The following is a 27953-nucleotide window of genomic DNA, read 5'->3' as shown; positions in this document are numbered from 1 at the left end:
TGGCTTCACAGCGTGGCGCATATTAGTAAGTGGTAAAGTTGTTTATATCACAACCATCAGTGTACTCTGTGTCACCCAAAATGCCTTTCAATCTTGAACGTGTAATTGCGGAAGCCGCACACATGTTGCCGGACCAACAATCGGTTCGTACATGTTGTTGAAGCTGTTTAAGGTAATGGCTTCACAGCACGCCCATATTCTTGACATCAGGATGAACGCTATTGGATAGTCGCGGGAACGTTAGTGGCTCCAATTGTCATCATTACTCTGTAAAGCAGGTTTAAATAGCTCTGTGAGTGGTAAAGGCGGACAACCTCTGATGTATTTCAGCGGGCGGGTACGTTCCTGATAAAATATTGGTTCGGGTGGACGGCGGGTGGATGACGACTTTGGTGATGCGGATGCGGATGATATAATTGCCTATCCGCGCATCTCTAATGGCTACCAAAAGCGCCTTATTGCAGTGAAACTTGCAAAATATTCACATTGCTGTATGTATACTTTTGACCCAGCAGATTTGCTCACATTTCCAGTAGACCCATAATAATTTCATAAAAGAACCAAACTTCATGAATGTTTTGTGACCAACAAGTATGTGCTCCAATCACTCCATCACAAAAAAAGTAAGAGTTGTAGAAATGATTGGAAACTCAAGACAACCATGACATTATGTTCTTTGCAAGTGTATGTAAACTTTTGACCATGACTGTATAGGTGTCATTCACAAAAAAAATCAGGAACATGTTAAAAAAATGCCATATTTTCCTACAAAACCAGTTGAGTAATTGTAGTGACTGTAATTGCCGTTGGTCTAATCCTGCAAAATAGCAAACAATGTAAACATCAATCAATCAATCAATGTTTATTTATATAGCCCCAAATCACAAATGTCTCAAAGGACTGCACGAATCATTACGACTACAACATCCTTGGAAGAACCCACAAAAGGGCAAGGAAAACTCACACCCAGTGGGCAGGGAGAATTCACATCCAGAGCCAGTGACAATGCTGACTATGAGAAACCTTGGAGAGGACCTCAGATGTGGATTAAACATATCAAAGTTAGGTGTTAAATATTGCATGCCGTTACCAACAGTGGATCAATGTTCAGCGTTCTTGAACTGTCATTACATAAGCGTGCTTACAAAGCTAAAGACCCTCCATATGCCCTGGATAACTTGACCCACCAACACTGATAAAACTAATTCATCTTGCTTTATGTGCTTGGCCATGGTCCCACCCTGACTGGGGGGCTGAAATCCTGATCCGAGTGATCCCTTTTTCTCCTAATAACACTCCCAAAAAGCACATCTAAGAAGAGGAGGCAAAAAGAGCCCTAAGCTACGACAAGGACCGATCAGATCTAATTGACTTATACCTTTTTTCTTCTTGTAGAACCTGCAGTTGTTGGGGGCCACCGCCATCGAGGACAAGCTCCAAGATAAGGTGCCCGAAACCATAGAGACTCTGATGAAGGCTGACATCAAGATCTGGATCCTGACCGGAGACAAGCAAGAGACGGCTATCAACATTGGTAAGGATGCCAGTGAGTTACAAAAACCCAAAAGCAGTGAAGTTGGCACGCTGTGTAAATGGTAAATCAAAACAGAATGCAATGATTTGTTAATCCTTTTCAACTTATATTCAATTGAATAGACTGCAAAGACAAGATATTTAATGTTCCAACTGAGAAACTTCATTTTTTTTTGCAAATAGTCATTAAAGGCCTACTGAAATGAGATTTTCATATTTAAACGGGGATAGCAGGTCCATTCTATGTGTCATACTTGATCATTTCGCAATGTTTGCCATATTTTTGCTGAAAGGATTTAGTAGAGAACATCGACGATAAAGTTTGCAACTTTTGATCGCTAATAAAAAAGCCTCGCCTGTACCGGAAGTAGCAGATGATGACATCACAAGTGTGATAGCTCCTCACGTCCTCACATTGTTTGTAATGGGAGCCTCCAGCTCTCCCGTCCAAAGGCAAAACCAAGTAACTCAATTTTGTTCAAAACTGAGCTAATAACAATTTTGGAGTTACTAGGTGATATGCTTTACATTAGTGTATGCGATAATGTCATTTGTTCCGTAAGTAAGCTGTTACGCGCAAGGCAGGACCTAGCAACTACCACATAACCACGTAGATACAACAGAAAAACCTAGTATCTCAATGGTATTTCTAGGAGTGAGTTACTAGGTTCTGCTTTTGGACGGGAGAGCTGCAAGAGCTATTGGGACTGAGAAAACGACAATTTCCCCATTTGGGTGAGGCTGAAAGATTCGTGGATGATGATATTGATAGCGAAGGAGTACAAAAAGAAAAAAAATTAAGTAATAAAAAAAAAAAGGCGATTGCATTGGGACGGATTCAGATGTTTTTAGACACATTTACTAGGATAATTCTGGGAAATCCCTTATCTTTCTATTGTGTTGCTAGTGTTTTAGTAAGATTAAATAATAATAATAATGGATTAGATTTATATCGCGCTTTTCTATTGTTAGATACTCAAAGCGCTCACAGAGAAGTTGGAACCCATCATTCATTCACACCTGGTGGTGGTAAGCTACATCCGTAGCCACAGCTGCCCTGGGGTAGACTGACGGAAGCGTGGCTACCAGTTTGCGCCTACGGCCCCTCCGACCACCACCTATCATTCATTCACCAGTGTGAGCGGCACCGGGGGCAAAGGGTGAAGTGTCCTGCCCAAGGACACAACGACAGTGCTTTTTTGGATGTCAATAGGTGGGAAGCGAACCTGCAACCCTCAGGTTTCTGGCATGGCCGCTCTACCCACTACACCATGCCATCCCTAAATAGCACTTGATAGTCGGAAGGGTTTGTCCACGGGTGTGTTGACACCAGTGTCTGAGGGAAGTCGACGGCAGCTGCATCTCCCGTAAGAGACGACTTTTTACCACAATTTTCTCACCGAAACCTGCCGGTTGACAAGTGGTCGGGTATCCATGTTCACTTGACCGCTCTGATCCGTAGTAAAGCTTCACGTCCGGGAGTTTTAAACAAGGAATCACCGTGTGTTTGTGTGGCTAAAGGCTAAAAGCTTCCCACCTCCATCTTTCTACTTTGACTTCTCCATTATTAATTGAACAAATTGCAAAAGATTCAGCAACACAGATGTCCAGAATACTGTGTAATTATGCGATGAAAAGAGACGACTTTTAGCCACAAATGGTGCTGCGCTAATATGTCCTCTACAGCAGTGGTCCCCAACCTTTTAGTATCCGCGGCACGGTCAACGCTTAATAATTTGTCCCGCGGCCCGGGGGCTGGGGGGATCCTTTTTTTTTTTTTTTTTTTTTCTTTGTCATGAAAAAGGGACGTTTTTGTCATGAAATAGGGAGGTTTTTGTGGTTGGTTCACTAATTGTAAGTGTATATTGTGTTTTTTATGTTGATTTAATCAACAAAAAAAACAACATTTTTTTTTTTTAATTTTTTTTTTTTTTTTTAAATAAATATGTATGCGGCCCGGTACCAATCGTTGATTAATGAAAACATTCTTATCCAATGCTTTCGCTCTCATCCGTCCTGCGCCAGTCCAAGAATTTCACCTCTAGCGGCACAATACGCGGCCCGGTCAACGCTTAATAATCTGTCCCGCGGCCCGGGGGGGTGGGGTCCTTTTTTTTTTTTTCTTTTTTTTTTCTTTGTCATGAAAAAGGGAGTTTTTTGTGGTTGGTTCACTAATTGTAAGTGTATATTATGTTTTTTATGTTGATTTAATAAAAAACAATAAATATATATATATTTTTTTTTAAATAAAAATTTATAAAAAAATATTCTGCGGCCCGGGCCGTTGGGGACCACTGCTGTAGAGCAGTGGTCCCCAACCTTTTTGTATCCGCGGACCGGACAACGCTTAATAATTTGTCCCGCGGCCCGGGGGGGATCCATTTTTATTTTTTATTTTTTTTATTTTTTATTTTTTTCTTTGTCATGAAAAAGGGACGATTTTGTCATGAAAAAGGGAGGTTTTTGTAGTTGGTTCACTAATTGTAAGTGTATATTGTGTTTTTTATGTTGATTTAATAAACAAAACAAAAAAAAACTATTTTTATTTTATTTATTTATTTATTTTTTTGATAAAAATTTAAAAAATATTATTCTGCGGCCCGGTACCAATCGGTGATTAATGAAAACATTCTTGGCAAATGCTTTCGCTCTCGTCCGTCTTGCGCCGGTCCAAGAATTTCACCTCTAGCAGCACAATACGCGGCCCGGTGGTCCCCAACATTTTGTATCCTTATTAATTTGTCCCGCGGCTCGGGGGTGGGATCTTTTTTTATTTTTATTTTTATTTTTTTCTTTGTCATGAAAAAGCGACGTTTTTGTCATGAAAAAGGGAGATTTTTGTGGTTGGTGCAATAATTGTAAGTTTATATTGTGTTTCTTATGTTATATTTTTTTTTTTAAATAAAAATGAATAAAAAATTATTCTGCGGCCCGGTACCAATCGCACGCGTAATCATTCCGCGACGTTTTCAACAAAAAACTCCGCGGGTAATTTAAAATTGCAATTTAGTAAACTAAAAAGGCCGTATTGGCATGTGTTGCAATGTTAATATTTCATCATTGATATATAAACTATCAGACTGCGTGGTCGCTAGTAGTGGGTTTCAGTAGGCCTTTAAGCAGGTTCAATACATTAAAGTCCTAATGTGAGGTGACGTACCGTGCCGACCAAACTGCATTCATTGTGGTTCTTACGTAAAGACTTGAAGCTGAGGGGGCCCTCCGTTTATGGCGCACGTGTTAAACCTGATATTAAAATCTTTCCAAGGTTAAAAGTAAAAAGACAAGCTATGTGAGCCCCCCCCCCCCCCTTCCTGACGTGAAGTAAATAACATGCATATGTACACAGGCAGTCGTGTCTGCCTGCCCTCGGGGCCTTTTGGTCTCACAGAATGTGTTAGAAGTGCAAATGACTGACTCTTGCAGAACATTTGGGGCCACACTCCCGCTCGGTGAAAAAAAAATGACTGCAGGAAAAAGGATATCTGGAGCGGCCATAGCTTCATTGCAGCGCTCTCAATCAGCCCTTTGTGCCCACACGTCGGCTCCACTTTTGCTTCGTTCACGTCAAAAATATTGACTTTCATTTTTATAATTTTTCCAGACTGAAACGTGATCGCGCTCGCCTCACTCGTGCCACCCAAACGCCACTCTTGGCACAGCCCGGCGTAAATCACGCCGGAGCCAGCTGTGTTGACTCAACTCAACGGCGTTTTTTTTTTTTTTTTTTTTTTGATTCAACCTGCGCCGTAAATACCCGCCATTATTTGAAGGCGGCGCTCATCTGGCGCTGTCGCGCCGTAACGCACAAGAGTGGGTCTGAAGGCATCTGAGTGGCTGGCTCGCCGCGCTGTTTGTTCTGGGACGCGTTCCCAGCGCCGTTGGTCCAAAGTTGGGAACGCTGGGACAGGTCGGAGCCAGCAGACCTCAGTGGCAGCAAAGTGCCCGCTGTCAGGATTTATGGAAAACTAGTACTCGTGACGAGGAGGCAGGCTCAGGGATGAGAGAAGTCTTGGTTAAATGTGGAGTTTTCTACAAACCCCGTTTCCATATGAGTTGGGAAATTGTGTTAGATGGAGCAAAAAAAGTATTTAGTCAGCCGCCGATTGTGCAAGTTCTCCCACTTAAAATGATGACAGAGGTCTGTAATTTTCATCATAGGTACACTTCAACTGTGAGAGACAGAATGTGGAAAAAAATCCAGGAATTCACATTGTAGGAATTTTAAATAATTTATTTTAAAATTATAGTGGAAAATAAGTGTATGAGGAGCATTCCTCAACTTTATCAGTATTTATTGCCACCTTTCCCAACTTCTTTGTCAGGTGTTGCTGGCATCAAATTCTAAAGTTAATGATTATTTGCAGAAAAAAAATTTTGAGTTTTAACATCAAATATGTTGTCTTTGTAGCATATTCAACTGAATATGGTTTGAAAATGATTTGCAAATCATTGTATTCCGTTTATACAGTGGGGCAAAAAAGTATTTAGTCAGCTCCCGATTGTGCAAGTTCTCCCACTTAAAATGATGACAGAGGTCTGTAATTTTCATCATAGGTACACTTCAACTGTGAGAGACAGAATGTGAAAAATTCACATTGTAGGAATTTTAAAGAATTTATTTGTAAATTATGGTGGAAAATAAGTATTTGGTCAACCATTCAAAGCTCTCACTGATGGAAGGTTTTTACTCAAAATCTCACGATACATGGCCCCATTCATTCTTTCCTTAACACGGATCAATCATCCTGTCCCCTTAGCAGAAAAACAGATATATCTGAAGTTGTTTTTAGCATTAAATGAGTAAAAAAAACATAAAACTATAAAAAGGTAGCTTTTTATTCCAATTGATAGATCTGGAGTTGTTTTTAGCATTAAAGTAAAAACAAGATAAAAAAAATATATTTATTGTTACATTTTTTTTTGTTGAAATATTGCATATTTTGCAATTTCCCATTAAAAAACAAACAAAAGTTTATTAAAGTCCATAAAACATAAAACAAATACCACATTACAACTTTTATAATATAAATAGATAGAACTGTGTTTTTTAGCATTAAAAAAGTAAAAAAATATATGAAAAGGTAAATTTATTTTAATAGATAGATCTGAAGTTATTTTTACCATTGAAAAAGTAGAAAAAGAAAACTGTAAATTAAACTTCCTTTTATACCAATAGATGGATCTGAAGTTTTTTTTAGCATTGATCAAATAAAAAAATAAAACAAAAAAACAATCTTTTTTTCATACCAATAGATAGATCTGGAGGTTTTTTTTAGCATAAAAGTAAAAAAAAAAAGGAAACTATTCAAAGGTAACTTTGTATATCAATAGATAGATCTGAAGTTGTTTTTAGCATTGAAAAAGTAAAAATAGAAAACAAAAAAAATAACTTTTTTTATACCAATAGATGGATCTAGAGGGTTTTTTTTAGCATTAAAGTAAAAAAAAAAAAAGAAAACTATAAAAAGGTAACTTTGTATATCAATAGATCTGAATTTATTTTTAACATTGAAAAAGTAGAAAAAGAAAACCGTAAAAAATAACTTCTTTTTATATCAATAGATAGATCTGAAGTTGTTTTTAGCATTGAAAAAGTAAAAGAAAGAAAACAAAAAAAACTTTTTTTATACCAATTGGTAGATCTGGAGGTTTTTTTATTAGCATTAAAGTCAAATAAAGAAAACTATAAAAAGGTAACTTTGTATATCAAAAGATAGATCTGAAGTTGTTTTTAACATTGAAAAAGTAGAAAAAGAAAACCGTAAAAAAAATAACTTCTTTTTATATCAACAGATAGATCGGAAGTTGTTTTTAGCATTGAAAAAGTAAAAGAAAGAAAACAAAAAAAAAACAACTTTTTTTTATACCAATAGATAGATCTGAAGGCTTTTTTTAGCATTAGAGTAAAAAAAAAAAAAAAAAGAAAACTATAAAAAGGTAACTTTGTATATCAATGGATAGATTCGAAGTTGTTTTTAGCATTGAAAAAGTAAAAAAAACGTAAAAAATAACTTCTTTTTATATCAATAGATAGATCGGAAGTTGTTTTTAGCATTGAAAAAGTAAAAGAAAGAAAACAAAACAAAAAACTTTTTTTATACCAATAGATAGATCTGGAGGTTTTTTTTTAGCATTAAAGTCAAAAAAAGAAAACTATAAGAAGGTAACTTTCTATATCAAAAGATAGATCTGAAGTGGTTTTTAGCATTGAAAAAGTAAAAAAGAAAACTATAAATATGTATAACTTTTATATATATACTAATAAAGGAATCTGGAGTTGTTTTCAGCATTAAAAAAGTTAAAAAAAAAAATGTTTTATTGCTGACTACGCAATCTAGTATTGTGAGCAGGTCCCTTCTGGATCCAAAGAGTACGTGTGTATTGTTAATCTTAAAGCTGCACAAGAGTACAATAAAATGTTGAATTAATTAATGCATTGAATCCCACCATAAAATACATTGGATTACTGACATATTTGTTCATGGAACACCGGTTTTATTTGAAACTACTTTAATGCTCAATATGGGTAAAAAAAAAATAGCAGAATCTTTCACTTTTATGAAGGTATGACATTTCCTCAGAATCAATGTAATCTGGTTGATTTTATGGCTCATATACAGTCATGTTTTTGTTCCATCTGAAACCAAACGCGACAATGGGAAAGTCAAAGGAACTCAGCACAGATTTAAAAAATCGAATCATTGACTTGGAACAAGTCAGGAAAGTCACTTGGAGCCATTTCAAAGGTCCCAAGAGCAACTGTGCAGACAATTGTTCGAAAGTATTAAGTGCATGGCACAGTTTTGTCATTGCCACAATCAGGAAGAAAACACAAGTTATCACCTTCTGCTGAGAGAATATTGGTCAGGATGATCAAGAGTTAACCGAGAACCACCAAAAAGCAGGTCTGCAATGAATTGGTAGCTGCTGGAACACAGGTGTCAGTGTCCACAGTCTAGCTTGTTTTGCATTGCCATGGACTGAGAGGCTACCATGCATGAAAGGAAGCCCTTGCTCTAGTCGCGACACCTTAAGGCATGTCTAAAGTTGGCTGCTGATCACATGGACAAAGATAAGACCTTCTGGAGGAATGTTCTGTGGTCACATGGAACAAAAAATTGAACTGTTAGGGCCACAAAACCCACCCATATGTTTGGAGGAGAAAAGGTGAGGCTTTTAATCCCACGAACACCAAATCTACCGTCAGGCATGGTGGCGGTAGTATAATGCTCTGGGCCTGTTTTGCTGCCAATGGAACTGGTGCTTTACAAAGTGTAAATGGGACTATGAAATTTGGAGGTAATCCGGACAGTGGCCTAGTGGTTAGTGGGTCTGCCCTGAGATCGGTAGGTTGTGAGTTCAAACCCCGGCCGAGTCATACCAAAGACTATAAAAAAGGGACCCATTACCGGCATCAAGGGTTGGAATTGGGGGTTGAATCACCAAAAATGATTCCCGGGCGCGGCCACCGCTGCTGCTCACTGCTCCCCTCACCTCCCAGGGGGTGATCAATGGTGATGGGTCAAATGCAGAGAATAATTTTGCCACACCTAGTGTGTGGATTACAATTATTGGTACTTTTTAACTTTTATTTCTTCCAGCTTTGGCTCCCTGGAGTTTGAGGTGTGTGTAGTTTATGGTAACTTCGGCGCCCTCTGCGGGTCAAATGTCGCAACACTCTAATTGCTGCAACAGCAGAGGCGGGCCTTGAAACGAATATCGTTGTTGCGCATTCCTTTTAAGTCCCGCGGGGGCCATGGCCGGGAATGTAACATTCTGCAGCCGTCAAAGGAGCCGAAGGTAAACACGGAAACGGGGGTCGTCGCCGAGTCGGCGTTGAGACGTCTGCCACACGTTTTTCGTTGTTTTGGACTTAAAGGCCTACTGAAATGAGATTTTCTTATTTAAACGGGGATAGCAGGTCCATTCTATGTGTCATACTTGATCATTTCGCAATACTCACCTCCCAGGGGGGTGATCAAGGGTGATGGGTCAAATGCAGAGAAAAATTTTGCCACATCTAATATGGGTGTGACAATCATTGGTACTTTAACTTTAATATTGCCATATTTTTGCTGAAAGGATTTAGTAGAGAACATCAATGATAAAGTTCAACTTTTGGTCGCTAATAAAAAAGCCTTGCCTGTACCGTAAGTGACGTCACGAGTTGTAGGGCTCCTCACATTGTTTATAATCATAGCCTCCAGCAGCAAGAGCTATTCGGACCGAGAAAGCGACGATTTACCCATTAATTTGAGCGAGGATGAAAGATTTGTGGATGAGGAAAGTTAGAGTGAAGCAATAAAAATTTTTTTAAAAAGGCGACTGCTCCAGTTGGCTGGCTGTGGGAGCATTTCGATTGTAATGAGAAACATTTACTATGATAATTCTGGAAAATCCCTTATCTGCTTATTGTGTTAATAGTGTTTTAGTGAGATTATAAAGTCATACCTGAAAGTCGGATGGCTGCGGGGAATGCCAGTGTCTCTGAGAGAAGCCGAGGAGCCAAGATCACAGCTGCCTTTTTGAGCTGCAGGAGGAGGCCGCATATTCCACTGAAGTCTCCGGTAAGAGCCGACTTAATATCACAATTTTCCCATCCAAAAACTTGCTGGTTGACGTAGAGAAACATGTTCGCTTGACCGCTCTGTCTTATGCTTCACAACAAACAAAGAAACACCGGCTGTGTTTCGGTGCTAAAGGCAGCTGCAATCCACCGCTTTCCACCAACAGCATTCTTCTTTATAGTCTCCATTATTAATTGAACAAATTGCAAAAGATTCAGCAACACAGATGTCCAAATTACTGTGTAATTATGCGATGAAAAGAGACTACTTTTAGCCGTGTGTGGTGCTGGGCTAATATGTCCGCTACAACCTGAGACGTCACAAACACGCGTCATCATTCTGCGACGTTTTCAACAAGAAACTCCGCGGGAAATTAAAAATTGTAATTTAGTAAACTAAAAAGGCCGTATTGGCATGTGTTGCGATGTTAATATTTCATCATTGATATATAAACTATCAGACTGCGTGGTCGGTAGTAGTGGGTTTCAGTAAGAAAACAACGGGCCTGTGCTCGAACCCAGTCCTGTTTGGTTTTTGACTCATGTTACCTCTGTTTTTATGTGTAGCCTTATCTGGGTTTCACCGGGTAGAATATAGGGTCTGTGGTAACCCCCTTTAAGGACCGGCAATTTGTTTCTAGATAGGAGGAAATTGTGGAAGTGGTTAAGCCGCTAGCTCAGGGGTCGGGAACCTCTTTGGCTGAGAGAGCTAAAAAGCCAAATATTTTAAAATGTATTTCCGTAAGAGCCGTATAATATTTTTTTTAACACTGAACACAACTAAACGCGTACATTTTTAAGTAAGAGCAATATTTCTAGAGTATAATAGGTTTCTTATTCTTTGTAATAACATTGTTATTCTGAAGCTAACTGGAGGGGGCGTGGCCTGCGGGCCTGCAGCGAACTCTGGAGTGCCAGGACCGGCCTCGAAATCAGCGACAGGTGCGTAGACTGCTCACCTGGGCCTTGTTATCTAATCGCTATAAGCAGCAGCCCGGAGGAGAGACGGGGCGGGGCTGGACCCAGAGTGCGAGCGAGAACGAAAGAGAAAATTAGAATTGCTGTAAAGCGGGGGTCTCAAACTCAATTCACCTGGGGGCCACTGGATGCAGAAACTGGGTGAGGCTGGGCCGCAAGAAAAGATTTCTTAAAAAAATCAAACTTGCACTTTTTAATGAATTCACCTTCTTTGAATGGCGTTTCCGCCCTGGCGACATACTTGCCAACTCTCGCAATCTTTCCGGGAAACACCCGAATATCAGGGCTTTCCCGGGACAACTTCCCAGGGCAATCATTCTCCCGGGTTTTCACCCGGACAAAAATATTAAGGGCGTGCCGTGATGGCACTGCCTTTAGCCACCTCTACAACCTGCCGTCTCGTCCTTTTCCACCATACAAACAGTGTGCCGGCCCAGTTACATATTTTATGATGCTTCTGCAGACTTATGCAGCCCTAACTCTTCCAGACTACAATAGGGGCCGGGGTCGGGAGGGGTGGGGGTGTATATTGTAGCCCTTTAGCGTTAGGGCTGCATGGGATTCTGGGTATTTGTTCTGTTGTGTTTATGTTGTGTTACGGTGCGGATGTTCTCCCAAAATGTGTTTGTCATTCTTGTTTGGTGTGGGTTCACAGTTTGGCACATATTTGTAACAGTGTTAAAGTTGTTTATACGGCCACCCTCAGTGTGACCTGTATGGCTGTTGATCAACTATCTCTTGCAGTCGCTAATTGCGTCTACGGACGTCAAATACAACATGTGGCTGGACTGGCAGGGTCACTCCTTAATATTGTTGTTTGGGTGAAATTCGGGAGAGTGATTACCCCTGGAGGGGCACTGATAATTGGTAGTCTCCCGGAAAAATCGAGTATGAAGCTGTAAAGCGGCATTCTAATAAAACTCGCGGGCCGCACCATCATTAAATTTTCACATTATGGTGCGGGCCGCACAATAACGTCTCGCGGGCCGCGTGTTTGAGACCCCTGCTGTAAAGGGATATAAGGCCACTGTTGTTCTGGATACAGGGTGAAATAGGGCTGATCTTGCCAATAGTTTTAATACCTTTTTTGCTTACATTGGGGAAAACCTATCAGGTAAAATAAGTCAACCTCCAGGGTATTCCTATAAAGAATTTTTAAAGGGGAACATTATCACAATTTCAAAAGGGTTAAAAACAATAAATATCAGTTCCCAGTGGCTTGTTGTATTTTTTGAAGTTTTTTTCAAAATTTTACCGGTCTCGGCATATCCCTAAATAAAGCTTTAAAGTGCCTTATTTTCGCTCTCTGCGAAGACACTGGCCATTTCCCTGTGACGTCACACAGTGCTGCCAATGTAAACGAACAATGGCGAATACCACAGCAAGATATAGTGACATTAGCTCGGATTCAAACTCGGATTTCAGCGATTTAAGCGATTCAACAGATTACGTATGTATTGAAACAGATGGTTGGAGTATGAAAGTATTGAAGAAGAAACTGAAGCTATTGAGCGAATAGCTATTGACGCTATTCATAGCCATAGCATGGCCGAATAGCTGCGTTAGCATCCCCGGTAAAATGTGCGGACCAAACGATCAGGACTTTCACATCTTTTGACACTGGAGCAACTTAAATCCGTCGATTGGTAAGTGTTTTTTTCGCATTAAATGTGGGTGGAAGGAAACGTAATATAGTTGCAAATGCATCTACAGGTTATCCATACATCTCTGTGCCATGTCTGCTTTAGCACCGCCGGTAAATAGCATGTTAGCATCGATTAGCGTAGCATGTTAGCATCGATTAGCTGGCAGTCAACATCAACAAAACTCACCTTTGTGATTTCGTTGACTATCATTGCAAATGCATTTGCAGGTTATCCAGACATCTTTGTGCCAGGTCTGCATTAGCAAAATGTGGAGACACTCTGGCACATTCGATGGGGTCTGGCGGCAAATTTCTTGCCACTTTAGCATCTTCGGGCCAGTGGTGCAACTTGAATCCCTCCCTGTTAGTGTTGTTACACCCTCCGACAACACACCGACGAGGCATGATGTCTCCAAGGTTCCGAAAAATTGTCAAAAAAACGGAAAATAACAGAGCTGAGACCCGGTGTTTGTAATGCATTGAAAATGAAAATGGCGGGTGTGTTACCTCGGCGACATCACATTCTGACGTCATCGCCTCCAGAGCGATAAACAGAAAGGCGTTTAATTCTTCAAAATTCACCCATTTAGAGTTCGGAAATCGGTTAAAAAAATAGATGGTCTTTTTTCTGCACCATCAAGGTATATATTGACGCTTACATAGGTCTGGTGATAATGTTCCCCTTTAAGAGGCAGCTACCCTGGTTCCTTTTTCATGCAGCCAACTGACATCAATGAGCTTTATGGATCATTATGGACCTAAAGTCGTCACATACAGCTGGAGTGGACGGGATCCATCCATCCATCCATTTTCTACTGCTTATTCCCTTTCGGGGTCGCGGGGGGCGCTGGCGCCTATCTCAGCTACAATCGGGCGGAAGGCAGGGTACACCCTGGACAAGTCGCCACCTCATCGCAGGGCCAACACAGATAGACAACATTCACACTCACATATGTAGCAAAATCTTGAAAGCCATAACAAATGTGATCACAAATCCTCTTTGTCACTGTATAAACCTGTCACTTAGTACTGGTATTGTACCCAAAATGTCCAAAGTGGCAAAAGTAATCCCAATTTTTAAATCAGGTGATACAAATAATATGAACAATTATAGGCCAATTTCAATTTTACCAACATTTTCAAAAATATTTGACAAAGTGGTGTATAACCGACTGAATGGCTTTCTAGAAAAACTAAATATCATTGTCCCCTCCCAATATGGTTTTCGTAAAAAAATCCCCACCTGTATGGCTATACTTGACCTCTTGGAAAAGGTCAATGACTGTATTAAAGAAGGAAAATGCGGTATTGGCATTTTTTTGGATCTATCCAAGGTCTTTGACACAATAGACTTTGAGATCTTATTGTACAAGCTATATCACTATGGTGTCAGAGGGGTACTTTTAAACCTCCACCCCAGATCACACCTCAATCAGGGTGGAGGACAGAGTAAAACAACTTGCACTGAGCCTAGTCTATAAAATCCGCTACACCTCCCTGATACCGAAGTACATGTCAAACTACTTCCTTAACGACAATGACCGCCATAACCACAACACCAGGGGGAGCTCCACAAACCACGTTAAACCCAGATTTCGATCTAACAAAGGTCTTAACTCATTCTCTTTCTATGCCACATCAATGTGGAATGCACTCCCAACAGGTATAAAAGGAAGTGCATCTCTATATTCCTTCATAAACGCTCTAAAACAACACCTCCAGGCAACTTCAACACTTTACTAATACCCTCCTCCATTCACATCCCATCTCCCCGGATTATAAACAACTCAAATGTACTTCTAATGTATATACTTGTTCTTATGCTATGTGAACTCACTATGTTCTCTGCTGGCTGTACATATCCTACTAAATAAGACCTACACTGTTTCAATGTCCACATTTCTCTGTTGATGCAATTGTTGATGACTGAAGTTCTGATATCAACCAAAGCTCCTCATCCCACCCCCTGGATTGTAAATAATGCTAATTCAATGTACATACTATGATGATTAACTTGTGTGATGACTATTATGTTGATAGTATATATTTGTACCATGAATTGATTAACGTGGACCCCGACTTAAACAAGTTGAAAAACTTATTCGGGTGTTACCATTTAGTGGTCAATTGTACGGAATATGTACTGTACTGTGCAATCTACTAATAAAAGTATCAATCAATCAATACCTTTTGATTGGTCCCGTTCTTACCGATGTGTATTCGTCAATGATCACAACTCACCCTGTATGACCATAAATGATGGGGTTCCCCAGGGATCTATCTTGGGGCCTCTCCTTTTTATCCTATACATAAATGATTTCGTAAACTCCTCCGAAACTTTTCATGAAATAATTTTTGCTGATGACACAAATTTGTTCACTACACAATCCACAAGTAACTGTCAATTCAGAGCTTGTGAAAGTGGATTCCTGGTTTGAATGCAATAAGCTCTCACTTAATGTAAATAAAACAAATGTTATTCTATTTCGTTCTTATAAAAAACGGACAAATACTGAGCACTGCCATATCAACATTAATGGGCAGGAAATACAGAGAGTATACTCCACAAAATTCCTGGGGGTCATCATTGACGAATACCTCAATTTTAAAAGTCACATTAGCCATCTGTTAAACGAATTATCCAAATATGTTGGCCTGTTCTTTCACCTTCGTCATTATCTTCCTCTTTATGCTCTACTTACCTTATACCAGGGGTAGGGAACCTATGGCTCGCGAGCCGGATGTGGCTCTTTTGATGACTGCATCTGGCTCTCGGATAAATCTGAGCTGACATTGCTTAACACGATAAATAATGAATAATTCCACATGTAATCACAGTGTTAAAAATAATGTTCAAAATATAAAACATTCTCATGCATTTTTAATCCATCCATCCGTTTCTACCGCACCTGTTCAAGAAGTTGCGTAAATGGTGAAGTGAAGTGAATTATATTTATATAGCGCTTTTCTCTAGTGACTCAAAGCGCTTTACATAGTGAAACCCAATATCTAAGTTACAATTAAACCAGTGTGGGTGGCACTGGGAGCAGGTGGGTAAAGTGCCGTGCCCAAGGACACAACGGCAGTGACTAGGAGGGCGGAAGCGGGAATCGAACCTGCAACCCTCAAGTTGCTGGCACGGCCACTCTACCAACCGAGCTATGCCGCCCCTATGGTAAGAAGTTATTTATTTGTTTGTTAGTGTGGGGCTTGCCTTCCTGGGGGTTCTTCAGACCACCAAGCACCGACATGAGAGCCTTTTTCAGGGTTACAATATTGTTTTATTTTTCAGTAAGTCCCTCAGTTGCTTTCCAGCAATTGTATTATTCTCTTTCATTTTCGCTCACGCTCTGGCTACAGCCCCAACCCCGTCTCTCCTCCTGGCTGCTGATTATAAATAAATAAATAAATAAATGGGTTGTACTTGTATAGCGCTTGTCTACCTTCAAGGTACTCAAAGCGCTTTGACACTACTTCCACATTTACCCATTCACACACACATTCACACACTGATGGAGGGAGCTTATAACAGAGTGACAGGTGATTAGATTACAAGGCCCAGGTGGGCCGTCTACGCACCTGTCGCTGATTTAGAAGCCGGTCCTGGCACACCCCAGTTCACTGCAAGCCCACAGGCCACGCCCCCTCCACAGTTAGCTTCAGAATAACAATGTTATTACAAAGAATAAGAGACCTATTATACTCTAGAAATGTTGGTCTTACTTAATAATGCACACATTTAGTTGTGTTCAGTGTTAAAAAAATATTATATGGCTCCTACGGAAATACATTTTAAAATATTTGACTTTTTGGCTCTCTCAGCCAAAAAGGTTCCCGACCCCTGCCTTATAAAAAACTCTCTTTGAACCACATCTAAACTACTGTAATATCATCTGGTGTAACACCTTCCCTACCTACCTTCTTAAATTAGAATCCATGCAAAAGAAAATCATACGGGCCCTGTCACGGTCCAAGTTTAATGCCCTCACTCGTCATCTATTTCATAAATATCATCTCTTAAGACTGACAGAGTTCAATATTTATCAAAATGCTTGTTTAACCTATCAAGTCATTTACAGGCTGACTCTTAGGCTCTGTAGCTTGGTTCCTATCTACCATCCCCATCTGATATCAGGTAAACATAGTTTACTGGCTTGTACCGCTCGCAGTGTCGTATGCAGGGGACCAACGTTTTGGAAGCAGCTTAATGAGAGCCTCAAAATGTTGTATCCATTCTCCAACTTCAAGAAGAAACTGAAAACTTACCTATTAACCACCTATCTTTAATGCCTCATGTGGGGTAGACTAGTGTTGGGTTTTGCATGGTTGAATGAATGAATGTATGTATGTGTATGCTTGCTTTAGTACTATTATCTTGTGGTTATCAAATAGCGTTTTGTTTTTTGTTGTTGTGCTTGCTACCATGTTTAATCTTTCCATGTATATATTGTCCTGTTAAAAGCTTCTTTTAGCTTATTTGGGGGACCCTTTCACGTACCAACATCTTTAAGTGATGACATTCACCACTATTGCAGTTGTTATATGGTTTTGTGAATAAACTTGTACCGGATAAAGCAACTGACAGACTTATTGAAAAATAAAACAATATTGTAACCCTGAAACAGGCTCTCATGGTGGTGCTTGGTGGTCTGAAAACCCCCCAGGAGGGCAAGCCCGACACTAACCAATAATAAATAAATGACTTCTTGCCATTAATGAAACTTCTTGAACAGGTGCGGTAGAAAACGGATGGATGGATTAAAAATGAATGAGAATGTTTTATATTTTGAACATTATTTTGAGCACTGTGATTACAAGTGGAATTATTTATTACTTATCGTGTTAAGCAATGTCTTGATGCAGTCATCAAAAGAGCCACATCTGGCTCGCCAGCCATAGGTTCCCTACCCCTGCGCTAGATTGATGCTTTTTAGTGCAGACATTCTCCTTTTAACCAGCCCACTTGGTCTCTAAGGGGACATTTATCCCTTCCTTCCACCGTCTTGCCGGCGACCCTGAGCATCTTTCCAAGCCGGTAGCTCGGAGGGCTCCCGAGAGAGTAATGTTAGGTAACTTGCCCGCCGCGACTTCCCTGTTCAAACAGGAAGCTGACAAGCCTTTGTAAAGCAAAACTCGTCAGTCATGTCCCGAGACATCGGCTCCGAACCGCTTGCGTTTTTCAACCGATGTCTTTGACAAATGCATGGATGATGGCAACCAATTCATAGTTATGTACAGTAGGGAGTTTTTGTTTTTTTTTAATTTAGGATAATTAACATATGAATTAAAGGCCTACTGAAACCCACTACTAGCGACCACGCAGTCTGATAGTTTATAAATCAATGATGAAATATTAACATTGCAACACATGCCAATACGGCCTTTTTAGTTGACTAAATTGCAGTTTTAAATTTCGCGCGAAGTATCCTGTTGAAAACGTCGCGGAATTAATCGCATAATTACACAGTACTCTGGACATCTGTGTTGCTGAATCTTTTGCAATTTGTTCAATTGATAATGGAGACGTCAAAGAAGAAAGATGTAGGTGGGCAGCGGTGTATTGCGGCTGCCTTTAGCAACACAAACACAGCCGGTGTTTCATTGTTTACGTTCCCGACGGTGAAGCTTTACTTTGGAACAGAGCGGTCAAGCGAACATGATTCTCGACCACAGGTTTTGGTGAGAAAATTGTGGTAATAAGTCGGCGCTTACCGTAGACATGAGCGGAGCTTGCGTCGTTCCTCATGCACCTGTCAATGAGGCAGCTGCGTGGCTTCCCTCAGAGACACACACACACACCCTTCCACCTTTCAGGGTCGACAGTATAATCTCACTACAACACTAGTAACACAATAAGCAGATAAGGGATTTTCCAGAATTATCCTAGTAAATGTGTCTAATAACATCTGAATCGCTCCCACTGCCCTTTTTTTTTTTTCCTCTAGTCCTTCACTCCAACTTTCCTCATCCACAAATCTTTCATCCTCGCTCAACTTAATGGGGAAATTGTAGCTTTCTTGGTCCGAATCGCTCTTGCTGCTGGTGGCCATGATTGTAAACAATGTTCAGATGTCAGGAGCTCCACAACCCGTCACGTCACACGCACATTGTCTGCTACTTCCGGTAAAGGCAATGCTTTTTTATTAGCGACCAAAAGTTGCGAACTTTAACGTTGATGTTCTCTACTAAATCCTTTCAGCAAAAATATGGCAATATCGCGAAAACATCAAGTATGACACATAGAATGGACCTGCTATCCCCGTTTAAATAAGAAAATCTCATTTCAGTAGGCCTTTAAACATAAAGTTGTGTGATAATGTAAATACATAATTATCATAACACCTTGACAAAATTGGTGCAGTTCACCTAAATTTGTTGGTTTTCTGACATGGACTTGTTTCTTAAGCATTGTCCACACGTTTAGGTCAGGACTTTGGGAAGGCCCTTCTAAAAGCTTCATTCTTGCCCGATTTTTACCACTTTTGACGTGTGTTTGGGGTCATTGTCCTGTTGGAACACCCAACTGCGCCCAAGACCCAACCTCCAGGCTGATGAATTTTAGGTTGTCCTGAATAATTTGGAGGTAATCCTCCTTTTCCATTGTCCCATTTACTCTCTGTAAAGCACCAGTTCCATTGGCAGCAAAACAGGCCCAGAGCATAATACTACCACCACCATGCTTGACGGTAGGTTTGGTGTTCCTGGGATTAAAAGCTTGAAGCTTGTGGATGGCTACCAAAAGCGCCTTAATTCAGTGAAACTTGCCAAGTGACACGTAAGCAAATATTAACATTGCTGTATGTATACTTTTTACCCAGCAGATTTGCTCACATTTTCAGTAGACCCATAATAAATTCGTAAAAGAACCAAACTTCATGAATGTTTTTTGTGACCAACAAGTATGTGCTCCAATCACTCTATCACAAAAAGTAAGAGTTGTAGAAATGATTGGAAACTCAAGACAGCCATGACATTATGTTCTTTACAAGTGCATGTAAACTTTTGACCACGACTGGAATTTTGAATAAGTTCAAGACATTTATTATAATTCTTCATTGTACTTTGTAAACACTTGTATTTTAAACAGTCTCTTAAACTGAATCATATTAGTACAAACCCCATTTCAATATGAGTTGGGAAATTGTGTTAGATGTAAATATAAACGGAAATCAATAATTTGCAAATCCTTTTCAACCCATATTCAGTTGAATGCACTACAAAGACAAGATATTTGATGTTCAAACTCATAAACTTTATTTTTTTTTTGCAAATAAAAATTTACTTAGAATTTCATGGCTGCAACACGTGCAGAAGTAGTTGGGAAAGGGCATGTTCACCACTGTGTTACATCACCTTTTCTTTTAACAACACTCAATAAACGTTTGGGAACTGAGGAAACTAATTGTTGAAGCTTTGAAAGTAGAATTCTTTCCCATTCTTGTTTTATGTAGAGCTTCAGTCTGGGGTCTCCGCTGTTGTATTTTACGCTTCATAATGCGCCACACATTTTCGATGGGAGACAGGTCTGGACTGCAGGCGGGCCAGGAAAGTACCCGTCCATGATAACGTTGCTTGGATGACAACATATGTTGCTCCAAAACCTGTATGGACCTTCCAGCATTTATGGTGCCTTCACAGATGTGTAAGTTACCCATGCCTTGGGCACTAATACACCCCCATACCATCACAGATGCTGGCTTTTGAACTATGCGCCGAATGGTTATTTTCCTCTTTGTTCTGGAAGACACCATGTCCTCTGTATCCGAATATAATTTGAAATGGGGACTCGTCAGGCCACAGAACACCTTTTCACTTTGCATCAGTCCATATTAGATGAGCTCGGGCCCAGCCAAGCCGGCAGTGTTTCAGGATATTGTTAATACATGGGTTTGGCTTTGCATAGTAGAGTTTTAACTTGCACTTACAGGTGTAGCGACCAACTGTAGTTACTGACTGTGGTTTTATGAAGTGTGGTGATATCCTTTACACACTGATGTCGGTTTTTGATGCAGTACCGCCCGATGGATGAAAAGTCCATAATATCATCGCTTACGTGCAGTGATTTCTCCAGATTCTCTGAACTTTTTGATGATTTTACGGGACCTTAGATGGTAAAATCCCTAAATTCCTTGCAATAGCTCGTTGACAAAATATTGTTCTAAAAACTGTTCGACAATTTGCTTACAAAGCGGTGTACCTCACCCCATCCTTGTTTGTGAATTACTTAGCATTTCATGGAAGCTGATTTTATACCCAATCATGGCACCCACCTGTTCCCAAATAGCCTGCACACCTGTGGGATGTTCCATATAAGTGTTTAATGAGCATTCCTCAACTTTATCAGTATTTATTGCCACGTTTCCCAACTTCTTTGTCACGTGTTGCTGGCATCAATTTCTACAGTTAATGATTATTTGCAAAAAATATATATATTCATGAGTTTGAACATCAAATATGTTGTCTTTGTAGCATATTCAACAGAATATGGGTTGAAAAGGATTTGCAAATCATTGTATTCCGTTTATATTTACATCTAACACAATTTCCCAACTCATATGGAAACGGGTTTTGTACATTAAGTTCTTTGCTAAATCCATTCCATATTGGAATTCCACATACTGACATACTAAAGGTTTTAAGTGTTTTATGTGCATAGAAATGTTTTAAGTACATTTTTTGTCTAAGATTATATTTCTCCTCTTTTGTTGAGAAGAATTGTACATTCTTGGCTAGCAGGTTATAGTTTGCTTTGTGCATCATTGTAGCTGTTTGCAAATGCACCAAATCTTTGTATAGTGGCTTTTTTTATGACTAAAATATGATTTGTTTTAATTGTGAGTATAAATATCAAACAATTGTCTTGGTTTTATTTGTTTATTTCATGACACGGTAGCCTTTTAAAAAGTGCCATGAAATAAGCGAGTCTTGTTATGATATCAATGATCTTTATTTACAATACTCATTTGTTGTGGACATGAATAACAGTTATGTTTTTCTTTTCTTGCCAAAGGACATTCCTGCAAGCTGCTGACTAAAAATATGGGAATGCTGGTGATAAATGAAGACACGCTCGACGTAAGTATCCAACATTTTTCAACAATCTACTGCAGGGGTCACCAACCTTTTTGAAACCAAGAGCTACTTCTTGGGTACTGATTAATGCAAAGGGCTACCAGTTTGATACACACTTAAATAAATTGCCAGAAATAGCCAATTTGCTCAATTTACCTTTAATAAATAAATCTATATCTATATATATTAAAAAAAATGGGTATTGATGTCGTATATATTTTTTTCCTTTTACGGAAGGTTTTTTGTAGAGAATAAATAATGAAAAAAACACTTAATTGAATGGTTTAAAAGAGGAGAAAACAGGAAAAAAATGAAAATTAAATTTTGAAACATAGTTTATCTTCAATTTCGACTCTTTAAAATTCAAAATTCAACCGGAAAAAATGAAGAGAAAGACTAGTTGATTTGAATCTTTTTGAAAAAATTAAAATAATTTTTTGGAACCTCATTAGTAATTTTTCCTGATTAATTTTGAATTTTGATGACATATTTTAAATAGGTTGAAATCCAATCTGCACTTTGTTAGAATATTTAACAAATTGGACCAAGCTATATTTCTAACAAAGACAAATCATTATTTCTTCTAGATTTTCCAGAACAAAAATTTTAAAAGAAATTCAAAATACTTTGAAATAAGATTTAAATTTGATTCTAAAGGTTTTCTAGATTTGCCAGAGTAACTTTTTTGAATTTTAATCATAATAAGTTTGAAGAAATATTTCACAAATAATCTTTGTCGAAAAAAATAGAAGCTAAAATGAAGAATTACATTAAAATGTATTTATTATTCTTTACAATAAAAAAAAAAAATACTTGAAAATGGATTTAAATTGTCAGGAAAGAAGAGGAAGGAATTTAAAAGGTAAAAAGGTATATGTGCTTAAAATTCCTAAAATCATTTTTATGGTTGTATTTTTTCTCTAAAATTCTCTTTCTGAAAGTTATAAGAAGCAAAGTAAAAAAATAAACAAATTTATATAAACAAGTAAAGACCAAGTCTTTAAAATATTTTCTTGGATTTTCAAATTCTATTTGAGTTTTGTCTCTCTTAGAATTAAAAATGTCGAGCAAAGCGAGACCAGCTTGCTAGTAAATAGATACAATTTATAAAATAGAGGCAGCTCACTGGTAAGTGCTGCTATTTGAGCTATTTTTAGAACAGGCCAGCGGGCGACTCATCTGGTCCTTACAGGCTACCAGGTGACCGCGGGCACCGCGTTGGTGACCCCTGATCTACTGTATCTGAATTATGTTGCAAACTATTTAAAATGTTTTATATGGGTGTGTGATGAGTCATAGTCTAGCCCAGTGTTTTTCAACCACTGTGCCGCTTTTCACCTATTTGGGTTAAAAATATTTTTTGCAAACCAGTAATTATAATCTGCCAATAATGTGCCATTGTTGAGTGTCGGTGCTGTCTCGAACTCGGCAGAGTGAGCATGATATACCATATCAGTAGGTGGAAGCCGGTAGCTCGTTGCTTTGTAGATGTCGGGAACACGTTGTGTGAGACGACGATGGTTTGTCGTGATCACAATATGCAGGCGACAGCGGGAGGCAGCGTGCAGGTAAAAAAATATCCAATGCTTAAACCAAAAATAAACAAAAGGTGAGTGCCCCTAAGAAAATGCATTAAAGGGGAACATTAGCTCGGTTGGTAGAGTGGCCGTGCCAGCAACTTGAGGGTTGTAGGTACAATTCCCGCTTCTGCCAACCTAGTCACTGCCGTTGTGTCCTTGGGCAAGACCCTTTACCCACCTGCTCCCAGTGCCACCCACACTGGTTTGAATGTAACTTAGATATTGGGTTTCACTATGTAAAGCGCTTTGAGTCACTAGAGAAAAAGCGCTATATAAATATAATTCACTTCACTTCACTATCACAATTTCAGGAGGGTTAAAACCAATAAAAATCAGTTCCCAGTGGCTTATTTTATTTTTCGAAGATTTTTTCAAAATTTTACCCGTCCCGGAATATCCCTAAAAAAAAGCTTTAAAGTGCCGGATTTTCGCTATCCGCGAAGCCACCGTCCATTTCCCTGTGACGTCACATAGCGATGCCAATACAAACAGATGGTGGATAGCACAGCAAGATATAGCGACATTAGCTCGGATTCAGACTCTGATTTCAGCGGCTTAAGCGATTCAACAGATTACGCATGTATTGAAACGGATGGTTGGAGTATGGAGGCAGATAGCGAAAACGAAATTGAAGAAGAAACTGAAGTTATTGAGCGAATAGCTATTGACTCTATTCGGCCATGTTTGCCTTAGCATCGCCGGTAAAATGTGCAGCCAAACGATCAGAAGTTTGGCATCTTGTGACACTGGAGCAACTTAAATCGGTCGATTGGTAAGTGTTTGTTTGGCATAAAATGTGGGTGGAAGGAAACGCTGGATGCAACTACAGCTACAAATGTACATACAGCTAGCCTAAGTAGCATGTCAGCATCGATTAGCTGTCAGTCATGCCGTGACCAAATATGTCTGATTAGCACATAAATCAATAATATCAACAAAACTCACCTTTGTGATTTCGTTGACTTTATCGTTGGGAATGCATCTGCTTTGAGTGTCGCAGGATATCCAGACATTCTTGCCATCTCTGTGCTATCTCTGTCGTAGCATCGCCGGTAAAAAAAAACAAACGAGGGACTTTCGCATCTCTTGACACTGGAGCAACTTAAATCCGTCGATTGGTATGTGTTTGTTTGGCATTAAATGTGGATGGAGGGAAAGGCTGGATGCAAATATATGAGGCATAATGATGCAATATGTATATACAGCTAGCCTAAATGTTAGCATCGATTAGCATGCCGTGCTAATCGATGCACATTCTACGTAAATCAACTTGAATCCGTCCCTGATCGTGTTGTTACACCCTCCGAGGCATGGTGTGTCCAAGGTACCGGAAAACAGTCGAAAAAACGGAAAATAACAGAGCTGATTTGACTTGCTGCGTGTAATGTGGTGGAGAAATTGGCGTTGACTACCTAGGTGATGTGACGTTCTGACGTCATCGCTCCGAGAGCGATAAATAAATCGCCATAATTCACCAATTTAAAGTTCGGAAATTGTTTAAAAATATATATGGTCTTTTTTCTGCAACATCAAGGTATATATTGACGCTTACATAGGTCTGGTGATAATGTTCCCCTTTAAAGCTTAGGGATGGCTATGCAGAACGAAACTATAACTGAACTGGCGACATAAATAAAGCAAAAACAGAATGCTGGACGACAGCAAAAACTTACAGCGGGTGGAGCAGAGACGGTGTCCGTACATGACGTGACACTCAACAAAGTCCACACAAAAAAAGATAGCAAGAACTTAAATAATCTTGATTTCTAAAACAAAGATGGTGCGGGGAACAGCGCTCGAAGGAAGACATGAAACTGCAACAGCAAAAGCCACCAACTAAAAGACTACTAACGGGAAAACAGCAAAAAAGTCCAAATAAGTCGGGGTGATGTGACAGGTGGTGACAGTACACCTACTTTGAGACAAGAGCTATAGTGATGCATGCTTAGTTTTGGTTTAAAGTCATATCCAACAATTGCAACAACTTTTTAATGATTTCTGCTGGTGGTGTGCCTCTGGATTTTTTCAATGAAAAAAAACCCGCCTTGGCTCAAAAAAGGTTGAAAAACACTGCATATGTCAGGTTTAGCTTTACTAACAATGCGTATGGGGCTACACTGCCAACTACTGGCTTGGCATGCACATTACAGTACTCCACCTTTACAAATATTTATATTAGGGCTGTCAAAGGATTGAATTATTTAATCGCGATCAATCACATTGTGTTCATAGTTAACGCAAAACAAATAGGTGTAATTGTTTATCATTAATAAGTGTACCCTTGACAGAAAATTTTGAAGGGTGGTGCGTGTCTGTGATTTGTGATATTTCTACCTGAATAAATACCCGCCCTCATATTCCTAAATTGATATCCGAGCATTTCTTCAGGTGCAAATATCACAGAACACCATTGCAAAACATCTCTGAAAAAGCATGATCGTAATGTAACACATTTTTGTTTTGTTAATGATCAGCGTTTTCCCCTAAATTGCCGAAATACCCGCCAGGGGCGTGTTTGCGATGACATCATTGCATGATTTGTTATGATGCGTATATTTTTTAAAAAGGAAAAACTATTTAGAAACGCCGTTTCCATATGAGTTGGGAAATTGTGTTGGATGTAAATATAAACAGAATGCAATAATGTGCTAATCATTTTCAACCCATATTCTACAAAGACAACCTTATTTGACGTTCAAACTCATAAAAAATCATTAACTTTAGAATTTGATGCCAGCAACACGTGACAAAGAAGTTGGGAAAGGTGGCAGTAAATACTGATAAAGTTGAGGAATGCTCATCAAACACTTATTTGGAACATCCCACAGGTGTGCAGGCTAATTGGGAACAGGTGGGTGCCACGATGGGCTCCACGGTGGCAGAGGGGTTAGTGTGTCTGCCTCACAATACGAAGGTACTGCAGTCCTGGGTTCAAATCCAGGCTCGGGATCTTTCTGTGTGGAGTTTGCATGTTCTCCCCGTGAATGCGTGGGTTCCCTCCGGGTACTCCGGCTTCCTCCCACCTCCAAAGACATGCACCTGGCGATAGGTTGATTGGCAACACTAAATTGGCCCTAGTGTGTGAATGTGAGTGTGAATGTTGTCTGTCTATCTGTGTTGGCCCTGCGATGAGGTGGCGACTTGTCCAGGGTGTACCCCGCCTTCCGCCTGATTGTAGCTGAGATAGGCGCCAGTGCCCCCCGCGACCCCGATAGGGAATAAGCGGTAGAAAATGGATGGATGGATGGATGGGTGCCACGATTGGGTATAAAAACAGCCGCCCAAAAAATGCCCAGTCTTTCACAAGAAAGGATGGGGCGAGGTACACCCCTTTGTCCACAACTGCGTGAGCAAATAGTCAAACAGTTTAAGAACAACGTTTCTCAAAGTGCAATTGCAAGAAATTTAGGGATTTCAACATCTACGGTCCATAATATAATCAAAAGGGTCAGAGAATCTGGAGAAATCACTCCACGTAAGCGGCATGGCCGGAAACCAACATTGAATGACCGTGACCTTCGATCCCTAAGACGGCACTGTATCAAAAACCGACATCAATTTCTAAAGGATATCACCACATGGGCTCAGGAACACTTCAGAAAACCACTGTCACTAAATACAGTTCGTCGCTATATCGGTAAGTGCAAGTTAAAGCTCTACTATGCAAAGCGAAAGCCATTTATCAACATCCAGAAAGGCCGCCGGCTTCTCATAAAGTTTGAGTTTGAACATCAAATATGTTGTTTTTGTAGTGCATTCAATTGAATATAGATTGAAAATGATTTGCAAATCATTGTATTCTGTTTATATTTACATCTAACACAATTTCCCAACTTATACGGTAGGTAAATGAACTTTGATGGATTGATTGAAGACCATCAGCAATAATCCTAGCAATCAATTCACCTGATCAACTCCGGGCTTGTGACAAGGTTGAATATGCCAAAGCGGGATCGGCGGGAACTGCTTGGCATAACAAAACTCTTGAAACCTCAGCTTAAAGGAAATATTTGGACAACAGGGCTCGCGGGGAAGAAAGCGAGCGGGAGATGATGGATGAACATGAGAGACGGAGAGAGCCAGAGAGTGAAAGGAAACAAACAGAGAGCAGCTGGCCTGTCAAACGGATACATTTGTGTCTGCATTTCACCAAATGGAACAGATTGCACACAGCGTGATGGACACTCAAGTACGGCAGCCTAGTTCCTAGTTCCAGTGCTAATTCTACATGTCTCCTTCTAAAGAACCTTTTGTCAGGGCTATAATGAGCCGTTTAGCCAACGTGAATCGCCCGTGTTTGGTTTGGGAACGTCGACGCGGCGTCCATTCAGGGGCTCGACAAGAGCTGCCCATTAAAGACTGAGCTCCATTGTTGTTGGAGAGCCGGGGGGACAAGACACTCGTGATGTGGAATGTGGATGTTTGCGCAGATGTAAAGTCATCAACTGTCTTAGACCGGGACAGTCCACAATGGAAGCTTAATCCAGTCACATGGACGCTACAATGTCGGCGTTTTAGCATCGGAATTTCCCTAAAGACACCAATTTCATGGGATTTTGTGCAAAATAATTCACAT

General features: G+C 39.8%; 1 protein-coding gene across 6 annotated transcripts in view; it reads left to right on the top strand.

Annotated features, from left to right (window-relative positions):
* The window catches only part of LOC133546053 (phospholipid-transporting ATPase IA-like), a 441030-nt gene that overhangs the window by 247537 nt on the left and 165540 nt on the right, over positions 1-27953 (top strand). For all 6 annotated transcript variants that reach the window (XR_009804972.1, XM_061891880.1, XM_061891879.1 and 3 more), the window contains 2 exons: positions 1396-1534; positions 21736-21800. Coding sequence is in view for 5 of the 6 variants with exons in the window: in XM_061891880.1 (XP_061747864.1) it covers positions 1396-1534; positions 21736-21800 (204 nt within the window). In the remaining variant the exon portion in view is untranslated. The remainder of the gene's footprint in view (positions 1-1395; positions 1535-21735; positions 21801-27953) is intronic.

The sequence above is a fragment of the Nerophis ophidion genome, linkage group LG29 (assembly GCF_033978795.1).
Source record: "Nerophis ophidion isolate RoL-2023_Sa linkage group LG29, RoL_Noph_v1.0, whole genome shotgun sequence".
Classification (NCBI taxonomy): domain Eukaryota; kingdom Metazoa; phylum Chordata; class Actinopteri; order Syngnathiformes; family Syngnathidae; genus Nerophis; species Nerophis ophidion.
The sequence above is the reverse complement of the archived record's forward strand: the minus strand, read 5'-3'. Positions and strand labels throughout refer to the sequence as shown.